This window comes from Vanessa atalanta, chromosome 8 (assembly GCF_905147765.1).
Source record: "Vanessa atalanta chromosome 8, ilVanAtal1.2, whole genome shotgun sequence".
Lineage (NCBI taxonomy): Eukaryota > Metazoa > Arthropoda > Insecta > Lepidoptera > Nymphalidae > Vanessa > Vanessa atalanta.
Window position 1 is genome coordinate 10960802 of NC_061878.1, and position 22199 is coordinate 10983000.

At 33.9% G+C, this 22199-nt stretch overlaps 1 protein-coding gene across 2 annotated transcripts in view; it reads left to right on the forward strand.

Annotated features, from left to right (window-relative positions):
• LOC125065618 (thrombospondin type-1 domain-containing protein 7A-like) overlaps positions 1-22199 on the forward strand; it is a 76296-nt gene that overhangs the window by 51928 nt on the left and 2169 nt on the right. The window contains exons 3-24 of one of the 2 annotated variants that reach the window (XM_047673343.1): positions 10912-11005; positions 11504-11611; positions 13091-13236; positions 13450-13578; positions 13723-13931; positions 14003-14108; positions 14341-14549; positions 15807-15999; positions 16325-16479; positions 16749-16861; positions 17201-17310; positions 17493-17678; positions 18261-18405; positions 18497-18595; positions 18681-18781; positions 19232-19412; positions 19513-19674; positions 20134-20284; positions 20533-20686; positions 20862-20950; positions 21037-21179; positions 21764-21887. In XM_047673343.1, coding sequence (XP_047529299.1) covers positions 10912-11005; positions 11504-11611; positions 13091-13236; positions 13450-13578; positions 13723-13931; positions 14003-14108; positions 14341-14549; positions 15807-15999; positions 16325-16479; positions 16749-16861; positions 17201-17310; positions 17493-17678; positions 18261-18405; positions 18497-18595; positions 18681-18781; positions 19232-19412; positions 19513-19674; positions 20134-20284; positions 20533-20686; positions 20862-20950; positions 21037-21179; positions 21764-21887 — 3107 coding nt within the window. The remainder of the gene's footprint in view (positions 1-10911; positions 11006-11503; positions 11612-13090; positions 13237-13449; positions 13579-13722; positions 13932-14002; positions 14109-14340; positions 14550-15806; positions 16000-16324; positions 16480-16748; positions 16862-17200; positions 17311-17492; positions 17679-18260; positions 18406-18496; positions 18596-18680; positions 18782-19231; positions 19413-19512; positions 19675-20133; positions 20285-20532; positions 20687-20861; positions 20951-21036; positions 21180-21763; positions 21888-22199) is intronic. The other variant, XM_047673344.1, reaches the window with a different exon arrangement.

A 22199-nucleotide genomic window follows, 5' to 3' on the forward strand; every position in this document is an offset into this window, starting at 1 on the left:
TTTAGTAAAAACTGGTTTGTGGATTAACATGTGGCAGATGTACATCAAACACAGAGATTTATTTCCTCAGAGTTATTTCGGTTACCGACGAGCACAAGATGAATTACCAACACATACTTTTATTATATATTAGCCCGGATTTAAACTGGCAATTCAACTTAGTATATATTAAGATAGTTAGTTACATATTTGGCTACCGTAAATCTAAACAGGTTGTGTAACCTTGTACTACGTTTCTAAAGCTTAATTACTCACGGATTTCCTATATGCAAATGATGTTGAAACAGTCCATCACTGTCATCAAAGGAAACTCTATCGTCACTTTACTATCACAACGCCAATAAAGACCGACTCAAATTCAAAGGTTCGGCACGTTCTAAAAATACATACTGTTTTGCAATTCATAAAGTTAACTAATTAAAATTTCTATCTTATATTCATGGTGATCTTATTTGACTTGGTTCTAGGATTTTTTGAAAACTCGACTAGATAAGAACTACCCACTCATCAGATATTTTACCCCAAAATAGCAATACTAAATAAGTATTATTGTGTTTTGGTCTGAAGGGTAAGTGAGCCAGTATATGTACAGGGGACATTACATCTTAGTTTTCGAGGTTTGTAGCGCATTTGCGACTTGGTTAACATTTATTACAGGACCAATGCCTATGTCTTGGGAAAACTTACGAATTTATCCGTTTACCTACCTATTTATGAAGAAAATAAAAATAAATAAATGATGGAATATATAGGTTATTATTATATGTATGTATGGTCGTGTATTTATCGAAAAAACATATTAAGCTTATAACGAAAAACCCGGGTCGTCGTATTTTTATTAAATTCGCAATTTCCATACGGTTTACAGCGACATGGCAATAACATTGATGGATACCGCTCAATTGTTCCGCTCTGAATATCCCGATAGAGATCCGATCGATGCAACAAATAAATAAGACTTACAACAGACTGTAAAAAATATAACAACCTAAAAGTCTATATTTTATCAAACACCTGTAAAATAAATTATTAAACTGATAAAAATGTTCAATTTATTTATTGTTTATTTTTGCCATTCTAAAAGATAAACGAATATGGTACATTGAGATGATTTTTTTACTCATAATAAAACAACAAAAACGCAGTCTTTATGTTTCAATGCAAGCTTAATATTCAAAAAAGATCTAAGATAAAATAAGATTTCTCTTTCATTTTCTAACGTGTACCTACTAATAAATGCTAAAATATGCTATGCTAAAATATATATATATGAAAAACCATTTATAAACCGAGCACCATATTTATATTGGATTTTAAAAGGTTAACTGTTTATGGATATTAACAAAGCATGTATTCGCAATTTTAGAAGTACATAATACATACACACTATACCGTGTATGCCGTGTGTATAGCAGTCCATTTATTACGCTAGGAATACATTTTAGCTAGCCTTCCCAATATCACATTACACAGATCAATACATTTAGTTACTCGTATCAAGCACGCGTTCAATTCAAACAATTTACTCGTGTTTAATAATATTTCGTAACGTTTAATTATAATAATTAAAAGATATAAAACATTGTTTGACTAAATCATTAATCGTAATCAAAATATTGTTTATTAATGGCGAGCACAGATGTCTTTTTTTTTAATACGTGGAAAATATAAAAAGCATAGCTCGATTATTGAAAATCAAAGAAGAAAAGAAACAATTCCATCAAACAAGCATGTACTTCTGCTCGCATTAGATTAGTATAATAAAAATATTCGAGATTAAAATAACATCTCGAATCGATTGTCGCTTTTCTTTTATATATACATATATCGTGTAATTAATAACTAAAAACTTATTGATTGAATTTTCGATTTTCGCTTTAATAATTTAAATTTTTTTTTTATAATAAGTTAGTTTTTTTTTCTTTTATTAAGACAATAGGACAATAATAGACATATACCAAAGAGCTATTTATATACATCCATATAAAAAAAGGGGTATGTAAATTTACATATCTAGTGACATAATATAGCTTGTTCCATCAAATCTTCATTAAACGCGCCATTTTTATACGGCTTACTTCAATAAGGCTTTCGTTCAATCACATCGGCTCACTGCTCCACATAAATATGTTAAGTAACGCCGATCGATTCGACGTTGTATAGGATATCTTGTTACGTGCTGTAGCGTTTAAAGTACATTAAATCATCACATTCGAATAAAATTATATGAAATCATAAAAAGGCAATAATATGCTGTAAATTTATTTATATAAGTTTAGAGTTAATATGTAAGTAATTAAAGATATATGTGGATAAGATAGACAAATAAATAAATAAATAAATATTGGACAACATCACATACATTACTCTGATCCCAATGTAAGTAGCTAAAGCACTTGTGTTATGGAAATCAGAAGTAACGACGGTACCACAAACACCCAGACCCAAGACTTTTTCTACATCGACTCGGTCGGGAATCGAACCCGGGACCTCGGAGTGACGTACCCATGAAGTGACCACGTATCCATGGTCGAGTAGTGTGTACACCGGTTGGTGTACACACTACTCGACCACGGAGGTCGTCAAAGATAGATATCATTTTCCAATGGGTTTCGTTAAAAAGAAACATTTATTAAAAACGGACGGGTCCAAAGAGCTTCAGAGCAAGCTAAGAAAGTTAATATAAGATAAACAAAAACACATATATCTTTATTTGTTTGCCTATAGTAAATTGGCCATTGTTTTCAGGTTCCAGCAAGCACTAATGATTTTCCATGTACTCAATCACTTTAAAATATTTAATGAATAAACAAAAACATGTATCGGATAAATCTTTACTACATGCGTATCCACCAAACCAGACTGGAGTAACGTGATGGTAAAAACAAACCCTTTGAAAAAAAAGAGACTAAACCATAATAATAATAAAGCTAAATAAATAATAAAACATTCCAAGAACGCTTCAAAATAAAATGCTTTCTAAAAGAAAATACTAAGATTAGAACGACGATGAAATATAATAATATTGTTTGGTAAAGCTTGTTCAATTTATGCGTCTATTATTCCTCGTGTTATCGTCTCCTACATGTCATATATCAACGAACATTCTCAGCATCTTTATTAAATCCTGTGTTTACTCGGTTCATTGCAATGAGGCACTCGATTCAAACGGATCAACTCACTGAATCACAATGAAGTAGGTATACAATGACACGATGTGCTGCGGAATGGAAAATCTTATAATGTTGCAATATGATTGGAACATCTATTATTGAAATATAACAATGTTTGGGCCGACATATGGTCAAATAATTGGTGGTTGGTTGTTGGTAGATTGGTGCTTGGGGGTACGCACCATATATTCATCCGCCAAGCAACAACATATAGTACTGTTGTGTTCTGATTTGAAAGGTTAATGAGGCAGTAACTAGAGACATTCAACATCATAGTTCGCAGGCTTGGTGGCGCATCGGCAATGAAAGCTATGCTTAAATTTTTGATGTTTTTAGTGGTAGTGGTGACCGCTTACAAAAATTCACCTATTTAGCCTATTTGCTCGTCCGCCAGCCAATGTTATAAAACATTTCTGCACATAATTTGATATAAAATAACATGATTCCCTCGCAGCGTTTTACACGCATCGGTTAATATATTACGATCCGAACGGATTTAGCCACATGACATCTCGGGCCCTAATCTATCCTTTTACACACTTTGCTTAAGTATATCGAAAAATCCTTTTTATAAATACTTATATATCCTTTTAATATATCCTTTTTATACATAGTTTTGAAAATTGCAATAGTTCATAGTTCTTTAATATGTATATAAGCATTAAATACAAGTCCCTAGTTGTATGCACTTAGATAAGAACAATTATATCAATACAAATTGTGCCTACTCATTCTCAGCACTCCAACAATATGCACGAAGTCATTAATATGTAAATTTTACTACTTGAATGTCACGCGATATGCAATTCACAGAGAAGTTGGAAAAGGAAAACTTTTTAAATTTATACCATAGATAAAATAAGGAAGCGTGACAGTTATTATTTTCATTTTTAAATATCCATTACATATAGTAAAATTGGAGTGTCTGTTTGTAATATTAAAATAACCGCTTTTTCCTAAATACATTTTTATATACACAGTACATATACCAAAATAACATTTTTTAAAATTTTTGTCTGTCATTTTTGTCTCAGGATTTGCTTGACCGATTTTGACGGGACTTTCACTGGCAAATAGCTGATGTAATAAGGAGTAACTTAGGCTATTTTTATTTTAGAAATAAATATCAAATAATAATATAGTCACGCTGCAATGTCCAAATACTGTCTAGTACCGCGCGCATATCTCGCGCTTGCAACTCAACCGTCATGTCGGGTGCCTCCCACCAAAAAGTTAATATCACTAAAGTTGCTTAATACAGAATTAATGAGTTATAGTAAAATCTGCGAATTGAACAATAACTTTATTTTTCAATTAAGCCGTGGTGTTTGTAGTCTGTTATATAATAATGAAAACATAAATGAAACGGTTTTTTACCGTTTTAAAAAATATAATTAATGTAATATCAATAAAAACTTTTTTTTTAATATTCTGTCTCTAAATGTGCTGCACGCAACACGCTGTAACTTTTAAATATATGTAATTTCAAACATATATGTATATCTACAATATAATTTAGTATATCTAGACAATTCACGGTAAAACTTAATCATTTATGTGTTGGTAGCATAATGAGTAGAATGATAGCGCATTTAACATAAAAGTTCTTAAAATATGAATAACATCTCAGAATAAATAAAAATATATTTTGTGGAAACATCCAATTTGGACACGTTACTAATTTTTACTTAAAGCGATCGTTATCTGCCCTTCGCAGAAGGCTAAGGGCAATCGTTGAGATTTTCTCGAAATATATTTAATCAATTTTTACCCGACCATGTTTTAAAATATCAGATAAGATTATTATATAACTGTTTTAGAGGTCAATATAATATGTGTTTCAATAAAAATTGTAAACGTAAATTAGACACGAAATATTCTAAGCAAAACAAATTGTTGTCTGAATATACTACCAAGGCTTGAACAATATTTATATATTTTTATGTTTTAATAGGCACAAAACATTTTCGTCCAAATCGTCCTCAAGATCCTGCTGATTAAGACACTGATAATCATGATATAATCGTGATAAACGATCTATGAATATGTAGATTTGTACTAGGAACAAAGACATATAAGCACCCTGGTGTGTAGTTATATGTAACATAAGTAATATACGTGTAGAGACGACTATTTGTTACGTCAGAGCGATTCCGCAGCTCCGTCACTTATATTACAAACACCGCAAACAAATGCGTGTAATATATTGCAGCTCATGAGACCCTGGTGATTCGTACCGGAATAGAATATAATAGTAATATGAAACCTACATAATATTAAGGCTTAAAATTTATTCAATGTAAGTAAGAAACAGTAATTCACTCATCTCGGGACCTCCGAAACTATTAAATTGTTCAAGCATATTTATTTTAGTATTGATCTAGAAATCAACGCTTAAAATTTTTTTCGGATAGGTAAAAACCAATGCTGGTTTTGATCTGTAACTAAAACTAAAAAGAGAATTTAGTGGTGAAGGTATAATCATCAACGCTTTTAACATTAGGGCTTTGATGATGTCAAGGATTATCGCTAAAGACACGGAAAAAGATCGATCACACCACGAGACCAAAACCACAACAGCAACGAGATAGAAGCAGAACAAAATACACACAGGCGTGCACATGTAAAATGTAATTTAAAAACACAGATTTACCTCATTAAATAATGTTTATGCGCACAGTTTTTAGTATACATTACGTAAAACATACCAAAAAATCGACGCTCAAATGCTTACTCATATAACAAAAATTATTAGTACGTAGGTATTTTTTTTTTATATTGCGTACAAAAGTACGCAGCAAAACCCAAACGCTGCCCTGGCTGTGTATAAATATATTGCAGCCAATTAATTATATTAACCATTCAATTAAACGCCTCGCCACTTTACTAAACATATCTTAGTGTCTAAAGGTCGTCGAGTTCCAAAATACTTGATAAAGAACCTTATTTTCCGAACGTCCCTATTCTATGAACGGAAAATAATTTGGATGATGTCATTCAAGACACTGGTTGAGGGGCTGCGTAAAGTAAAGAGGCTAGGCGTTTAAAAGGATGGCTAATTTAACCAAATGTCAGCGACCCTTACATTTTAAAAATCGTGGCGATCCAACGAATGATATAGTAGTTGATTTGCTGCAGCACTGTCAATTCACAGGTTAAAACAAATCATATAGAATGGTTTGAAACCTCTTGGAAAAAATACACAGATTAGACAAACGTCGTCAAAGTCCATTAATCACAAACAGATATACGGCCATTTTTATATATGAGATAAGATCATAAAAATCTTTTAACTTTGTAAGAAAGCCTTACTTCAGATAATAATATGAAAAACTTCCCCTATTAAAAGTGCTGTAAAAATATCTTTCAATAAAGTAAGTTATCGACGACACCGCATTAATTAAATTAAACCTCTAAAGGAACTCCACAAACGATTCGTTAATTTCATAAGACTTTGATGCAGATTTGCTTTGATAAAAAAATAATTATGAATAAAAAATGATTGGAAGGGATTTGTATAAAAATATAAAATCCTCTTTTTACTTACTATATTCATTTTATGTTAAGAAGAGCATGTAATACAGTATGTATGTATTACATAAAATAATACTTTGCTTGAGAGTATTTTCTAGTTAAAGTGTATTTTCAGAAAATTACTTAGAAGATATTCTGTTGTTGAACTAGGGGCACATTTGAGGGGCTAATTAGTTTAGGGGCACCAACTTAATTGCGTTACGCTCCAAGGCGGTCTATTTGTGTAGCAACTAACCGATAAGTAAGGCCTCAAACATTATGCATACATTTAACAATAAATACGACAATATCAAATAAAGTATGATATTTAACTTTCAGAGTTACAATAAAATATTAATAATTTAAAAAAATAGTTTGTACTATAAATATTTAAAAATACGTATATATATGTATCCATATTGAATAGTTGTCTTAAGTTCTTAATAACATCTATTTTTACAGACACTTATCATTTTTAATATTCCATATTGACACGAAAACTAGTAATACGATTGATATTTTCTTTCGCGCTATTTATTATAGTTTCAGAACGAACTAAGCTACATAACATGTTATAGGTATGTTTTAGAGACTTGCCTTATTTAAAATAATCGTAAAGAAATTATTATTTTCGAACGAAGACTAAACTGCCACACATATTTAAATTATCCTTTGGTTTGATTATATTTGAAAAATAAAATTGTTCTAGACAACATATATTGTAAATACGAGCATAAGAACTCTTTTTAATAAAATTAATATATAAAGACTAACTTAAATTAAATTAATTTCTTTCAGTAATCTTAAGTAATCTTTATTTAAGTAAAAACTTTGGACTAAACATCATATCAGCGAAATAGTGATAATGATATAACATTGTTATTATAAGTTAATTTATTTTCTCTGTTGAAATATGCATTATAAAAACGTTTACTGATTTATGTATACCTTTGAAAATGGTAATATCATATTTTCTTAAAATATAAATTATTAAAAATACATTACATAAACCTTTACCGTACCGAAGCAATACATCGTATCTCTGGCAAGAGCTATACCTTCGCTTTACTGGAATGATTCCAAATGCTAAATTGTCTAGTCTAATTTTAAAACATAATCTTACATACGAATATTATACATAAGTATAAGAGACGTTCCATTTATCACAGAATTTATTTTATAACATTTTATAAAATATTTTTAAACAAAAATAATAAATTTGATTGAATATATACCTGACACCTAAACTAAACAAAATACGTCGGTCGGATATACATATATTTATGTATATATTTTAGTTAATTATGTTTAGACCTTTGTAAACACGCTGCTCTAATGAGACAGAGAACGGTTTCATTTTTTTTTCTTAAAATGAATATGAAGCATTTTGATAACCATCTTCTGTTTGCACTAAGCTAAAAATATAATTTTGTTCAGGTGAAAATCAATAATAATATTATATTTGCAAATGTAACTCTGTCTATCTGTTGCTCTTTCACTTGCAAACCACTGAACCGAATAAGATGAAATTTGATATGAATTAGCTTGTTCTCCAAGGGCTACTTTTTATGCCTAACATCTAAATACCAACACCTAAAATGCGAGCGAAGACGAGGAACACCTAGTCATTTATAAATTTCATACAAATTGAGATTTATTTTTTCTTACGCAAAAACCGTAAAACTTTATACTTGGAAATATGACTTGATACTTTGTTTTTTTTTTAATATTATTTTACCAACACGATTCCTCATGTTTATAGATAAGTTAAGCTAGCCAAACGCAAAACATAAGTAGCCATAAATGTATGTAGGGTTTTACGTTGACATTTGTTGTTGTACCATATCGAATCTTTTGTAGTTCGTCCACAATAAAAAAAATTTACCAATTCAGAAAATGTCTACGAAACCATATCCACTTTCAAGCAACTATTTTTACTCGATATCTTTCATAAAACTGTAATAAAATGGAAACATTATTTGGCAAAGTCTCTCGATAATAAACATTTCTTTCGACAGCTATCGAGAGAATTGCTCAAAAAATAATTATTTATTTATTCAGTAAAAAATGCTATCTTAGATATTCATGTATGTTCGGTTATTTGACTGTTCACTATAAATAAGTTATTATGTAATATTTCATATTTATATGTATTCGAAAATGATTAATAATACATAAATACTTTAGATATATTCTTGAAAATTATATGTATTTAATTAATTAATTAATAAACATCGATCACGCGTAAGCGCCTAAACAAACCGTAAGCAGGTAACAAAAGCTTTGACAAAGGAGATTGGTAGCCTAAACAAATTAAATAAGAACAAGCGAATGTAGATGATGACGGAAATCATTAAATATAAAAATTTAATCACGTAATAAAACTGGAGCGCTATTAATTACCAAATGTTTCCGGACAAATGAAAGTATAAGTATATTAGTAAATATAATACTAATTTGCCAATATGTAGAAGAATATAGATTCTATTACAACCATCTTGGATGACGCCCCGCGGCTTTTCTAAAGCCAGTCATATTTACATTAAGGGTGACAACGACTTAGAGTTTCCAAGTCAATAAAGTTAAGTTCGCATCGTTTGAACATTTTTCATTTCAATCTCCATTATTTAAATTAAAATACTCTCATTTTACAATTCTGACAACATCAGACCATTTTATTACCCTTAAAAAATAATAATGTGGCATGTTATTTTTTATGAATAGTAGCAACGGCTATTTGCAAGGCCAATAATTTAAATTCCTACCTCTATAAATAAACATTATAGTCTATTCTAACCACAAGAGGACATAAGCCAAATAAACATAATTTGACAGCGAATTGACGCGATATCATTGGTCGTGAGCTTGAATAATCTATGATATTCATTATGGATTTTCGAAAAAAAATGCTTTTTGAACGTCGACGAAGCTGTTATAGAAACTTTGGAAGTAAAATTAAAGTGGTTATAAATGCAAAAGTGTTGTATTATAAATAAAGACTAATTAAACAAGAACAGATCAAATCAAAACAATCAAAAACATTCTTTATTCATGCTCATAAAAGCACTTTTGAATCGTTATGTCACACAGCATTGAATGAAATGTGAAGCTGCCACCAGTTCGGAAAATAGATTATACCGAGAAGAATCGGCAAGAGTTTCTTGCCGATTCTTTCTTCTCGATTCTACTCGGTATAATCTATTAGTAGTTACTCTTTTCCACCAATTTAATTACAGAATACAGCAATAAAGTACAATTAAATTTACATATATACAGCCTAGAAATCAATGATTACTATGTCCACGCTTTTGATCATTTATATAGTCTTACATTGAGTAATATGCCTTACATGTCAATATTTTTTTGACATGAGCCTTACATTTTTTAATAGCCCAAGTTAAAAATAAATGAGGAATCCTATTATAAATAGAAATGTCGCGCTCCAAGAAGGATGAATTAAATTTGCGGATGGCGGAAACTAGGTGTTATTACTATATTTTTCCTCCTTGTATCTATACAATGATTTGACACAATACAAACAGTACAAATATCTTTAACATTTTAGAAAATCGCATGTGATACTTAAATCTAAGATTTGTTTATCTTAGATTTAAGATTTAATTTAATATATTCTTTCTTGCATGAATAGACTGGGCTTGTGTTGGGCACGACAATATATGTATTTTACATCAATATAAGATCCGTATGTATTAATTTGAACTTTATATTGTCTACATATAGACTACTTGCCCTTTAACAATACTCTTTTTAACATATTATCTCATTTGTATGACAATATATTAACAAACAACAGAAATAATAAAATATTTTTACATACCAAAATATATCGAAATATTAATTAATTGGTAACCTAAAGAAAAATATAAATGTATATGGGCTATAGTACGCTCCTTCTGTAGAGCTAAATTGAAAGGATAATCTTTAAATTTACCGATAAAACCATATCATTTAATAGCAAAAAGTAATATAACATCAATGTCATTTCTTAAGAATTACAGAATAGCACTGCTGACAGCTGCTTGACTCCTCTAATCACATTTGTTTAATAGAAAATCATAACATTTTTTTACAAATACAATATGTTAAACATTTTTACTTGTATTTTGTTATGAAATTACAGACAACAATTCATGTTTAATTTATGGACGTTGAAATTCCATTCACGTAGGGAAATAAATTATTAAGCGAGGTTTACTTTTTTCAGAACCGGTGATAAATGATGGCGACTACACGGTTTACGTCGGCCGCTGGACCGAGTGCTCCAAGGGGGATGGGGACCTCGCTAAAACCATTAAGACGTAAAATATTTCACATTACTATGAAGTAATGACAGTTTACTAATAAGCTTAATCGCTTTTTCATGCGGGTAAAATAAGGATTCAGATTTACATCCTTCTATCTACAAAGAACAAAGACTTTCATACTAAGTAACCACACCCACTTCCTGCCCTTGAAATTGAAAATTTTCGTTGATAGGTATCCTTATAATTAAACCTTTGTTCCAAATTTGAAGTTTCTAAAGTCAATAGTTTTGACTGTGCAGTGATAGTTAGCCGGGACAAACAATTTTATAAGTAATGATAATATATTAAGTTAATTACATTTTAATGTTATTTACGACTTCAATTGTTCCGATATTATACTAAAAATTGCTGAACCGATGAAGTAAAGTTCCATCAAAGTGTATGTATAATTAATATTTTCTTCAATTGAATCTTTCTTTAATTTTGTATATACTATCTGCTAAGCAATTTTAACTCTTCAGACAATTTAATAAAATTGTGCTATACTTACAGGTATAACAGCCGACCAGAAGCTGATTCCTTAGTACATACGCCGCGTCTGGGCTTACAGAGGAGGCAAGTCCAGTGCCGCAGAAAGGACGGACAGTTTGTAGAGCCCTTGTAAGTATATTTTAATTGCGAAATATTTATAGTAGCATTTTAGCATAATAATAATTTATACATAAAATATTGAAATAAGAAAATATTTTATGGATTTTAATATTTTTAATACAGTTTTCTAAAACTTTGCATTCAGTTGAGAAAAGATAAAAACTAATGCTTAAAAAATACGAATATATACGGAAAACTTTATACAGCTCACATATAGGAAAATTCATCGGAATTTTATTACTTTAATATAAGTTGAGAAACGATCAAACTTTGCTATTCAGCGCTGAAACTTATAGACAAACCGAAGTTTTAAGTGGATATCCCACCAAAGAAAATAAATCTACAATCAGACCATAATGAAACCCGATTAAGCAAACGAAAAGTATGCTAACATTGAAAAGACTCCAGAATAAAATGCATGATTAATATCATTTAATAGAATATTTATATGTTAAAAGTTTTAAAGGAATAGTGTTAGTGTAGAAAATTATTTCTCTTAGCTCAGCTGCTAGACAAATATATTGATTGATTTAAATGTTTTGATTCCAAATATTCCAATAAATAACGGTATAATATTAAAGCTAAGAACCTCACTCAAAATGCTCTAACGCACGTTTTTTACATGAGTTGCGTTTACTATAATCGATTCCGATTATAACCTTACAGCGTATCTATAGCGGGCTGTTACCAACGAAATGGCATCTTAATATTCATCTTGAAACTCGAGCTAAGTAGATCAGCACGTTCGCGACTAGCATTTTTACGACACATCTTTTTTAAACTGGGGCATTGCCGCGGGTATATTGATCGATTGCCTCTTCTTTCCATTTTAATGGCACTATTTCAAACAATGTTTCATTAACATGGACATTTTGTATTTAGTGACAATTGAGTATCTGTTAAAAATCGTAAGTTTGCTCATCAGTTCGAATATTAGGAAGCGAAAGGAATATAATAATCAACGCCACTCTTCACAGTTGATTTATATTTGAAATAGGGATATACTTTATACAAATAGGTTTACAATCGCTTTTAGTTCATGTTATAAATGCATTTTGTCAGTTCTACGAAAAGCTACGCTCGACATATAATGTAAATTCTCCCTAGAACTGACACGACAACTTTAAGCTCATTTTAAGTGCAACACATTTAGTTACAATTTGTGGAAATTCAACGTAACAACTCGATGTTTGCAAGTTGACAATATATACATCCTAGTATCTCAGCAAGCGCGTAAAACCGTTGGTGTAGATCCAACGGTTTTACGCGCTACCTTTTACGTTTTACCTCAAATCTACCCCCTCGTTTCGGAGTGCCGAAAAAATATATGTAGGAAAACGGTAAGACGTATTAGTAAAGAACATTTTTACCGAGTAATACTTTAATAAAATTCTATCTCATAGATAGAAATATAATAGACGTAGCAAGGGTGCTAAGTCAGGAAATGTGTTAATTATATTTTAATTTCTAACGCGACATTATTTTCAGATATTGCGGCATTGCTATTGCAAATATCGGAACAACGCGAGTTTGTGTGATGCATGAAGACTGTACTCTAGCAGAATGGTTGCCGTGGCGTCCACGATCCGATGGGGCTCTTGTGCGGACTCGGCGACTACGTAGACTGCCACAAGGTTTTTTTTTTAATATTACGTTTGTCTATTTTTAAATAAAATCGTCTTCTTCTTCTTGTAACTTCATTCAGATTATATATATTATATTCAGATTAGAGGTATTATTCAGAAATATTCCAAACGCGTTACTATAGTTCTACAAGAGTAGAACTATTTATTCCTGAACATCTTATATGAGTAACAATCTGTATTATATTTCTATATTATAATTAGGCGGTGGTAAAGAATGTGAGGTGGTTGAAGAGGTACGTCCTGCTGTGCTAGAAGCAAGTGCACATTGGACTCCTGGACCCTGGGGCTCCTGCCGCGTTGCTATTGAACAACCGACAGCTTTAGCACCCTGTAAGTGTTTCAAATATCATGTGGTAAATATATAGTTACATATAATAGTTTACTCCCTTTTTTATTAAATTGATAATTTTAATTAAAATTAAATATACTTAAATAATATATAAAATAATGAATCACAAATAAAATTTTATTTAGCAGACGACGATGATGACGATGCCGACGACAACGACGCCATCTACGACGAGGACGATGACGAAACGGACGAGAACGATAAAGATAGCGAGGCGAGTTGTGGCGGTGGCGTGCAAAGGCGTGAGGCAACGTGTGTACGCGCTGATGGACGGGCGCTGCATCCCGTGCAATGTGCGCATGCGCAGATGCCCACTCTTGTTCAACCTTGTGAGGTATGAATGACTAGATCAACAATGCGGATTTTACCTCGGGGATCTAGTAGTTAATTAAATATTTGTATTAGGTACCTTGCCCACGAGACTGCGAAGTAGGGGAGTGGAGTGAGTGGGGAGCTTGTCAACCAACCGATGGTTGTCCGTTATTCCCCGTTCAGCAACTTACCACAACAGGTACAGTTTAGTTGTCCTTTAAATGTGGTGAATTTTATCATTTGTGTAACTACCAACCCCTTATTGGAGTAGTGTGGTGGAGTAAGCTCTTAAACTTTTCCTCGAAGAGAGGGAAGCCCTTAGCCCAAAAGTGGCATCTCAATAATAGTAAAAACTATAAAAACTAATCATCCATCAGAATAAATAATTTCAGATTCCATATATTTATAAAACAAGTCTTCCTCTTTAACAGGTTATAGCGTCCGTCGACGTCGTGTAACGGCAGCAGCGTCAGGGGGCGGAGCGCCATGTCCACCTCTAGAAGAGAAACGTACTTGTACCACACCTCGATGCGCGGCATGGAAAGCTTTACCATGGGGGCCCTGTGTGCTCACTCAGCCCCACATAACATGTGGGCCGGGACGGCGTACAAGAGAACTTCGTTGTATCGGTCATGATGGAGTACGTCTCACACATTATTATCATAAAATTCGAAAAATGACAGGTATGAGACACTGATGAAAACAGTAATGAACAACGCATCGTTTTATGACTCCAGTACACGCAGGACCAGCATTAATTAAATTATTTAAGAAGTTATAATCAAGTTCATACCAAATCAATTAGTTTTATAATGAAAGTATTGTTCTTCTAGGCGTACTCTCCTGATTGAGTGAACGTGGATGTAGACCGTCTAATAAATGGATTGCGGCTTTTAGTTTTGCGTGACTTTATTAGTGGTACGGCGAATATATTCAGTAAGGGTATAACGTCGGCGTTTTAATAAGATTCCATGTGGTATGTTTGAATTCGCAGTTGTTCGATCGAGGAAAAGCTCTGTCAGGATAAAAAGATTTTACCCTTCGCAAGCGTATCCAGAACCACTTAAACTCTATGAATCTCTTTATGATATTTTGCATAGACGATGTTTCAGCTCCAGCTCTAGAAAAAACGAAAGCATTATGCATCTCATTAGTTAGTGAACGTTAGTGTTCAGTCATGCGAAATCATTCCAAATCTTCATGACCACGGCTTTCATAGCATAACTTTTTTCCATTCCTTCCTCGCAACTTTCAATCAACAACAAAAGTATTTGTAATTGTAGATACTAGGTAAATTCAAGTTAATCAAATCGACTGTTGTTAGTCTTTCGTTCTACCGCCATGATTTTAGTTAACTTGCTTGTGATGTGCTCAGAAGAGTAGTCTCGGCGCGTATATATGAGGTTAAAATTTGACATGTTGATTACGTACCGCACTCACTCCTTTCGTGTGTAGCAATACGTTCTGCACAAATAATAACGCTTTAAAGTATAAATGAACCGATGGGAAGTCGCTAGGGCTCTGAAGAAGATATTATTGCATAATATATTCTTCAGAGTTCTTTCGATCTTCCAGCGTGATGCCCAAGTATTTCATTCACTGAAAATATGTACATTATGCAAACGTGTAAATGCTTTGTGAACCAACACATAGGCCCAATGTCTGCCAAGCACACGTGTACTGGAAGCTTAAAATGTAAAGGTAAAAAAAATAATGTAACATAATCAAATGGACGAGAATTGAACAACAAACAATTGTAATAATTATAATTGTGGATCAACACCAAGTAATAATATTAAATACGATATCTCTTTCTTAGCTTATGTTATGTCTTAGCGTATGTTTAAGCCCTTTCGTAAAATAAATAACATTATTATTATGATTCTTCCCTGATCAGAAAGAAGCACAGCGTGCATGGTGCGGGAATGGTGCCCCGCCGCGCAGTGAACGTTGCCGCATCGCGTGCGCGGGCGATTGCGTGGTGTCATCGTGGGGCGCGTGGTCACCTTGCGCTGCACCCTGCGTCGCGCCCGCACACTCGCGCCCCACACGCACGCGCCGCCGACACGTCCTGGCGCACTCCGCACCCAGTCAGTACTTTTTAGAATTCTGGTCATATATGACGATCTTGCCATATCATATCAAGCCTTTTCATATGTGAACACGTTATGTTATGGAAAACGAACTCTTGTCGTCTTTTATATGTAGGCTTGTGGTAAGATTAGCTTGACGTAATTTCTTTTTATAAATAAGTTTCTATTGAACTCAATAGCAATCTATTCATGATAAGTAAGTTCTTTTTTAAAGAAAATAACCAAAAACAAGCTCAATCAACACGACTAACGTCACCTGAAAAGTAGCTGATAATTGATATAGACTGGGAAAATACATATAATGAAAATGCTTTCACAATAGACGGTTGGCCATGCCCCTTAGAAGACCAGCTCATACAGAACGAAACTTGCAACACGCACGCGTGTGCCACTTACTCTTGGCTGGCCACGCCTTGGGGGCCCTGCGAGAGAAGGCGACAGGACTATATGCCTGCTACCAACTATACGGATCTACTGGTAAGCTAATCTCACAATTTGTTAATAAATAAACTTAAACAAAGCTTTGTGCTGCGACGGGCAACAGAAACTATATAAATCCGACCGCATGACATTCAGTAAATAAATCTTTCGTTTGTCTGTCCGTATGTCTCGTAGACGGACATTCTCTAACCAAAAGTCTACGTCATGATTATAATAACCTTTAACTTTACTTTGAACAGTATGAAACAAATCAAAAGCAACTTTCCCTGAATACTTATTATACATAGCTATTTTTTTTTACAAAGGACGGTGAACCATTTAACGAAAGCGATGATGAAGAACCCTGCATAGAGGAAGGAGAAATGACTCGAGACGTCATGTGTGTGCAAAACAACGCAGACGTCGTTCGTGAATCTTTGTAAGTTGTTTTTATACTTTTATATATTTATTTTATCATTGAAATTTGTACCATCGTTTGCTTTCTTCATTTTACAGAAATCCTAACTCATGTTTAAATTTCCTGCGGTACTAGTATTTTTTTTTATTAATATTACGTACAAGGAGTTCCTCATTGTTCCTTATTGAAAAGCATAAGAACTGAATATTTACTTACGTTCATTATTATAATATGATTGTAGTCTAATATCTTTTTCCTCTTTGTTTCTATAGAAAAGTTTATTTTTTAGGATAATGGGCAATAAGGGGCATCTATCACCATCTCCCTACACCTCCTTTCTACTAATAATGTGACCTCCAGGTGCGCGCCTCTTCGTCGACCGGCATCTCGTCGCGCATGTACAGTTCGCTGCAAGCGAGGCTGTAGAGTCGAAGCCTGGATGCCGTGGTCACCATGCCCTAATACTTGTGGTATAATATTTCCTACTAACTTTTACAGATTTATAGCTACTTAAAAGTAATTGTAATAATATTAAACAGTAAAATAGATTATAATCTCTTGATAGCTCAAATTCAAGAATAATATAATTACGTCCCTAGTGATAGAATATACCGATAAAATCTCTAAGTGATACAAATTTCACTTTCATCAGATCCAGGAAAACAAGTTCGAGTTCGGACTGTACACGGTGGACCCAATTGCGGTCCATTACAAGAGACTCGAGACTGTCCGGTGGCACGCTCGTGTCGCTCGCGGGATGCCTCGTGGGTCGCTGGGGAGTGGAGCACATGCCGGCTGCCCCCAGATCAACGTTGCGGTGTAGGCTATAGATTAAGAAGTAAGTTAAATAACGAATATATGCCTTTTCAAGAATAGTATTCTACTTCACGTACTTATGTATGTACATATATCGTATATTTTAGTTGAATTTCAGAGAAACTGTCGAAGTCATAATAAAATCAAAAATTACTTGATATATGTATATTGTAGGGTAGAGATATGGCCGCCTGTGATAAGCCCGCCTGGGTAGGTACCACCCACTTGTAATTTATTTTAAGGAGAAATACTTATATAACTACAGCCAAAAAGATCATTGATAATTTGAAAAATGGTTATGATTTCATAGGCTAATCTGGCAGTAGTGATCACGTCTGGTAGCCCATTTGCCCGTTCGCCTAAATATGGCAAAAACATAAACACAATTTAATTAAGCGCAATAACCATCGCAATCTGTTGTTAGTGTTCGTTCTAAATAGTAGAACATTTTCCAAGATAATTTTTAAAATGTTTTTTTTTTATTTTGGTGTAATATTGTATCTCCTGTTGGTTGTCCTATTGAAAAAAATAAAATAAATAAGTGATGATAATTAATGGAACAATAATAATTTACTAATTACTAACCTCTTTTTCCCGTACATAGGTATATGGTGCGGGTCAGATTCACATCGCGTAGAGGCAGGCGCGTGCGCAGGTCAGTTGGTGCCGCCCGGTGTCGCCGCCTGCACTGTCTCCTGCGACTCCTTCGTGATACTCACTTGTGATGCCATTTGCGCTGATCCTCTCAAGTATGCATCAAAGATCATGCTAATTATTTAATCAAAACCTTATATACTACCTGAAATTAATATAAAATTGAACTATTTGTTTTTATCTTAGGTACTTGGATGCTTCTGATCCTGATGTTCCGTCATGCATTTGCAAAAATGTAACCTTGGAACTTCTCCCCGCCGACTCAGACTGCATACTTCCACCGGGGTAATTATTACAAATATCCTAATTATTAAGTAATTTAAATACTTTGTATTTTCTACAAAAAAAATTTTGCTATATATTATTACAGAATTGAATGCGGTGAGGGGAGGTCTTTAAGAGCAGCTCGATGTTTGGTCGGAGGTCGGGATGTACCGATGGACGTATGCAAGAAATATCATCCACTTACTGGTACGTAATTAAAATATTTTCGAGAACACCGTGAACTGCTGAAAAAGAAAAAAAATATATAAATATTATATAAATGTGCAAGTTGGTGATTTTATGTGACGTTTTCTTGGTGGCCATATAGCGAAGGTATATAAACCATTTGTCATGCAGCAGTTAAAATAGCAGCTTAAAATAAAAATATTTTTTTTGTTTTTATTTATATTTATACGTAGTCCAAAAGGTTTCTTAAAACTTATTACATCAAATTTTATTTTGCTTGTAAATAAACGAAACACAATAGGAATACAAAAACAGTTAAATTTATGTCGCACTACAAAATCATTCAAGTAAAATTATGACTTTATTTAAAATTTTAACTAATATTGTAATTATATTGTAATATTGTATTGTAAGTATAATAATATTTTCTTAGTCTACGCAATTTTCACCGACTGTTGTTAATTGTTTCAGGTCCTCGTCGTGTGCGCGAAGCAGCAACTGACGGATTCACATATGATGAAGAATTTGGCTCTCTTCTGAGAGGAACATGCACCGTGCGTTGTGCCAGAGACTGCGCCGTTGGAGCTTGGGCTGCTTGGGGTCCTTGTGCTGCTGAGCCTGGCTCCAGGGCTGCTTTCAGATTCAGAACTAGGTACATTTAATATTTACAGGATAATATCGAAGATCATCTATACCAGATTTAAAATTTATATTTTATATTGGAATATTAACAATGTCACCTGATCTGTCAGAGAGGTGATAGAAGAAGGATCGGGTGGCGGTCGCGAATGCGGCGCGACGTTGCAGCGCGCGACTTGCGTGGTGCCGGAGCCGCGCTGGGAGCTCAGCGAGTGGTCGGTGTGCGCGCCGCGACACGCGCTGTGCGGCCGCGCCATCATCAACCGCACCGTAGAGTGAGTCCGATCAGACACTTATCCCATATTCGATTATATTATAATTCGATAAGGGATTAAGATACAAAGCATTTATTTAAGACCAAGTATCATGCTAAAATATTAAAACACAGTCAATAAGAGTAATTTAATTGATCCATGATCACTTACTGCACGAACTGCTTAGCAGTACTTAGAGGTACGAAATATATTTTTGGGGTATCGCGAGAAACTTGAAATTTTGATAAAAAAAGTAATGTAATTGTACTGAAAACCGGCGACTGAAATTTTAAGCTGTGCTTTTGCTTGTATTTCCAAATTATATTTGTGTTGTTTACAACATACATATATATATAAAATGTTAGCATATCATAGCAACAGTATAATTACTTTACAAAAAATTACGTTATCATGTGACTTATATTTTAATAATGTTCTTCCGATCCTAAAATATAAGGAAACTCTTCTTCTCTCAAATAGATGTATAGATGCAGATGGAAACAAACTGGACGATGTGACATGCGAGACTTCGGGTGCGGGTCCCGCGCCATCCCGCGAAGCGACGTGTCGCGCACCTTGTCCCGCGGACTGCGTTGTCAGCACTTGGTCTGAATGGAGCCCTTGTGAACAGGTATTTACTAAATCTGAAGTTTCATTAGTTAAATGAATGGCTTAACGAAATATAATAATTGAAATGAGTAAATAAATATAGTCGAATATGATGCGATTAGTTCCCGCTGGTTTTGCTAGCAAGATAGACATGTTATAAAAGTAATAGGTCTAGTAATAGGTCACTTATAGGCTGACACTGTGCCTACAAGTAAATAAATAGGCCGAGTAAACTACAACACGAAGGTATAAACAATAAGAAATCTGCAGACGAAGTGGGGGGGACGGCGCGACCGCACTCGTGTCGTGCTGCGCGCGGCGGACGAGGGCGGCGCCGCGTGCCCGCACCTCGTGGCCGCCGAGCCGTGTGCGCCGCATTCCTACTCCTGGCACGTGGCGCCCTGGGACGACTGCCAGCCTCTAGGTTAGCTACAAATTTCAATGAGCACCTAGATTAAAATTTTGCATTTCGTTTAACGTAATAAAAGATGTTTTGCGATACTAAACGTCTTACTCATAGTAAATTTTTTTTTAAAAAAATTCCCTTGACCATTGTTAAGTTATTTAATATACTAGAAAAACATTTAATAAAATTTTAGGTGGTTCGCCTTGTGGAGAGGGAACTAAGAAAAGATCGGTACGGTGTCTTCGCAGTGACGGATTGTTCGTCAACGATTCATACTGTCCCGTGAGTGTCTCTCTAAATTCTTGGAACTGTACTCGAATCAGTTTAAAGTGGTAAAACTTTGTTAACGTTATTGGTTATTTATTTAGAATGCCACAGCAACCGAGGCCCGAGAATCTTGGTGCTACGTTCCGTGCGGCGTCGATTGCGAGGTAGGGGAATGGGGTGCGTGGGATGCCTCTGCCTGTTCTTGCGGTGACGCCTCCACTGCACGACACATGCGACGTATACGGTAAGCAGAGAATCACTTAAATATTAATATTCACGTATAAGCAGGCCGCCCAGGCGGACCCCTTTTAATTCAGGGGATATAACAATCCCGGCCGGCAGTCCTGAGGCGAATCTGGCTCAGGTTCGGGTTGATGATTGTGAAGTCTTTGTCTTGAAAGTCTTATATTAACTTCTGAAGTTCAGTAGTGTAAATGATGCTAAATATTTAATCATTATTGACTTTTTCGATGAATCATCATTATAATAAAATTGTGTATTATATAATATGAATACTTGATAAACAAATCACTTTCTTCGGCCGTTCTATCCTTGATGAGTTGTACGTACATATTTGTTGACGCATATAACATTTAGTTCGATTCCTATATGAAAAGATATTTGAAATGAACAAAAATATGTTACCACATAAATCTATAGATACGATAAATTAGAATAAGCTAAAAGTAGTAACCACATCAAAACACCTTGGTAATACGAATTTCATATTGAACTGGTATGATATATGTGCAAAACTTCTATCTTGAAGGCTTCAAAAATTAAAATCAATAGTGTCAGAACTGTGATATATCGTTGAATACGTTGTAGCCAACACTTGACGATGGCGGTGTGGCCGGGACGCGCTTGTCCCGCCACGGAGCAGCACGCACCGTGCCCGCGACAACCCTGCCTCCGACTCGTCGCCCGCCCTCTACTCGGATGTCACGTGCAGGTACACCTTGTCAATTTATATCTTGAAACATTTTAGTTAAGTCGTTAGAAGGAGTTAGTGAAAGTCTTTTAGTTTATGTAGTCTCTAACTACCTCATCATGACAGAATCGAACCATAGTATGATTAAGAATTAGGATAAAAACAATAACATTAGTTTTATTGATACCTGATATATTCCAAGGGCACCTGCTTATTTAAACCGAAGTTTGTGCTAAATATACATGTATATATGTACAACGTATAGGCATTGCAATTATACTTTGAAATTAATTTACTTATTGATTCAATATTTTTGAAAAGAAAGATTAGTTT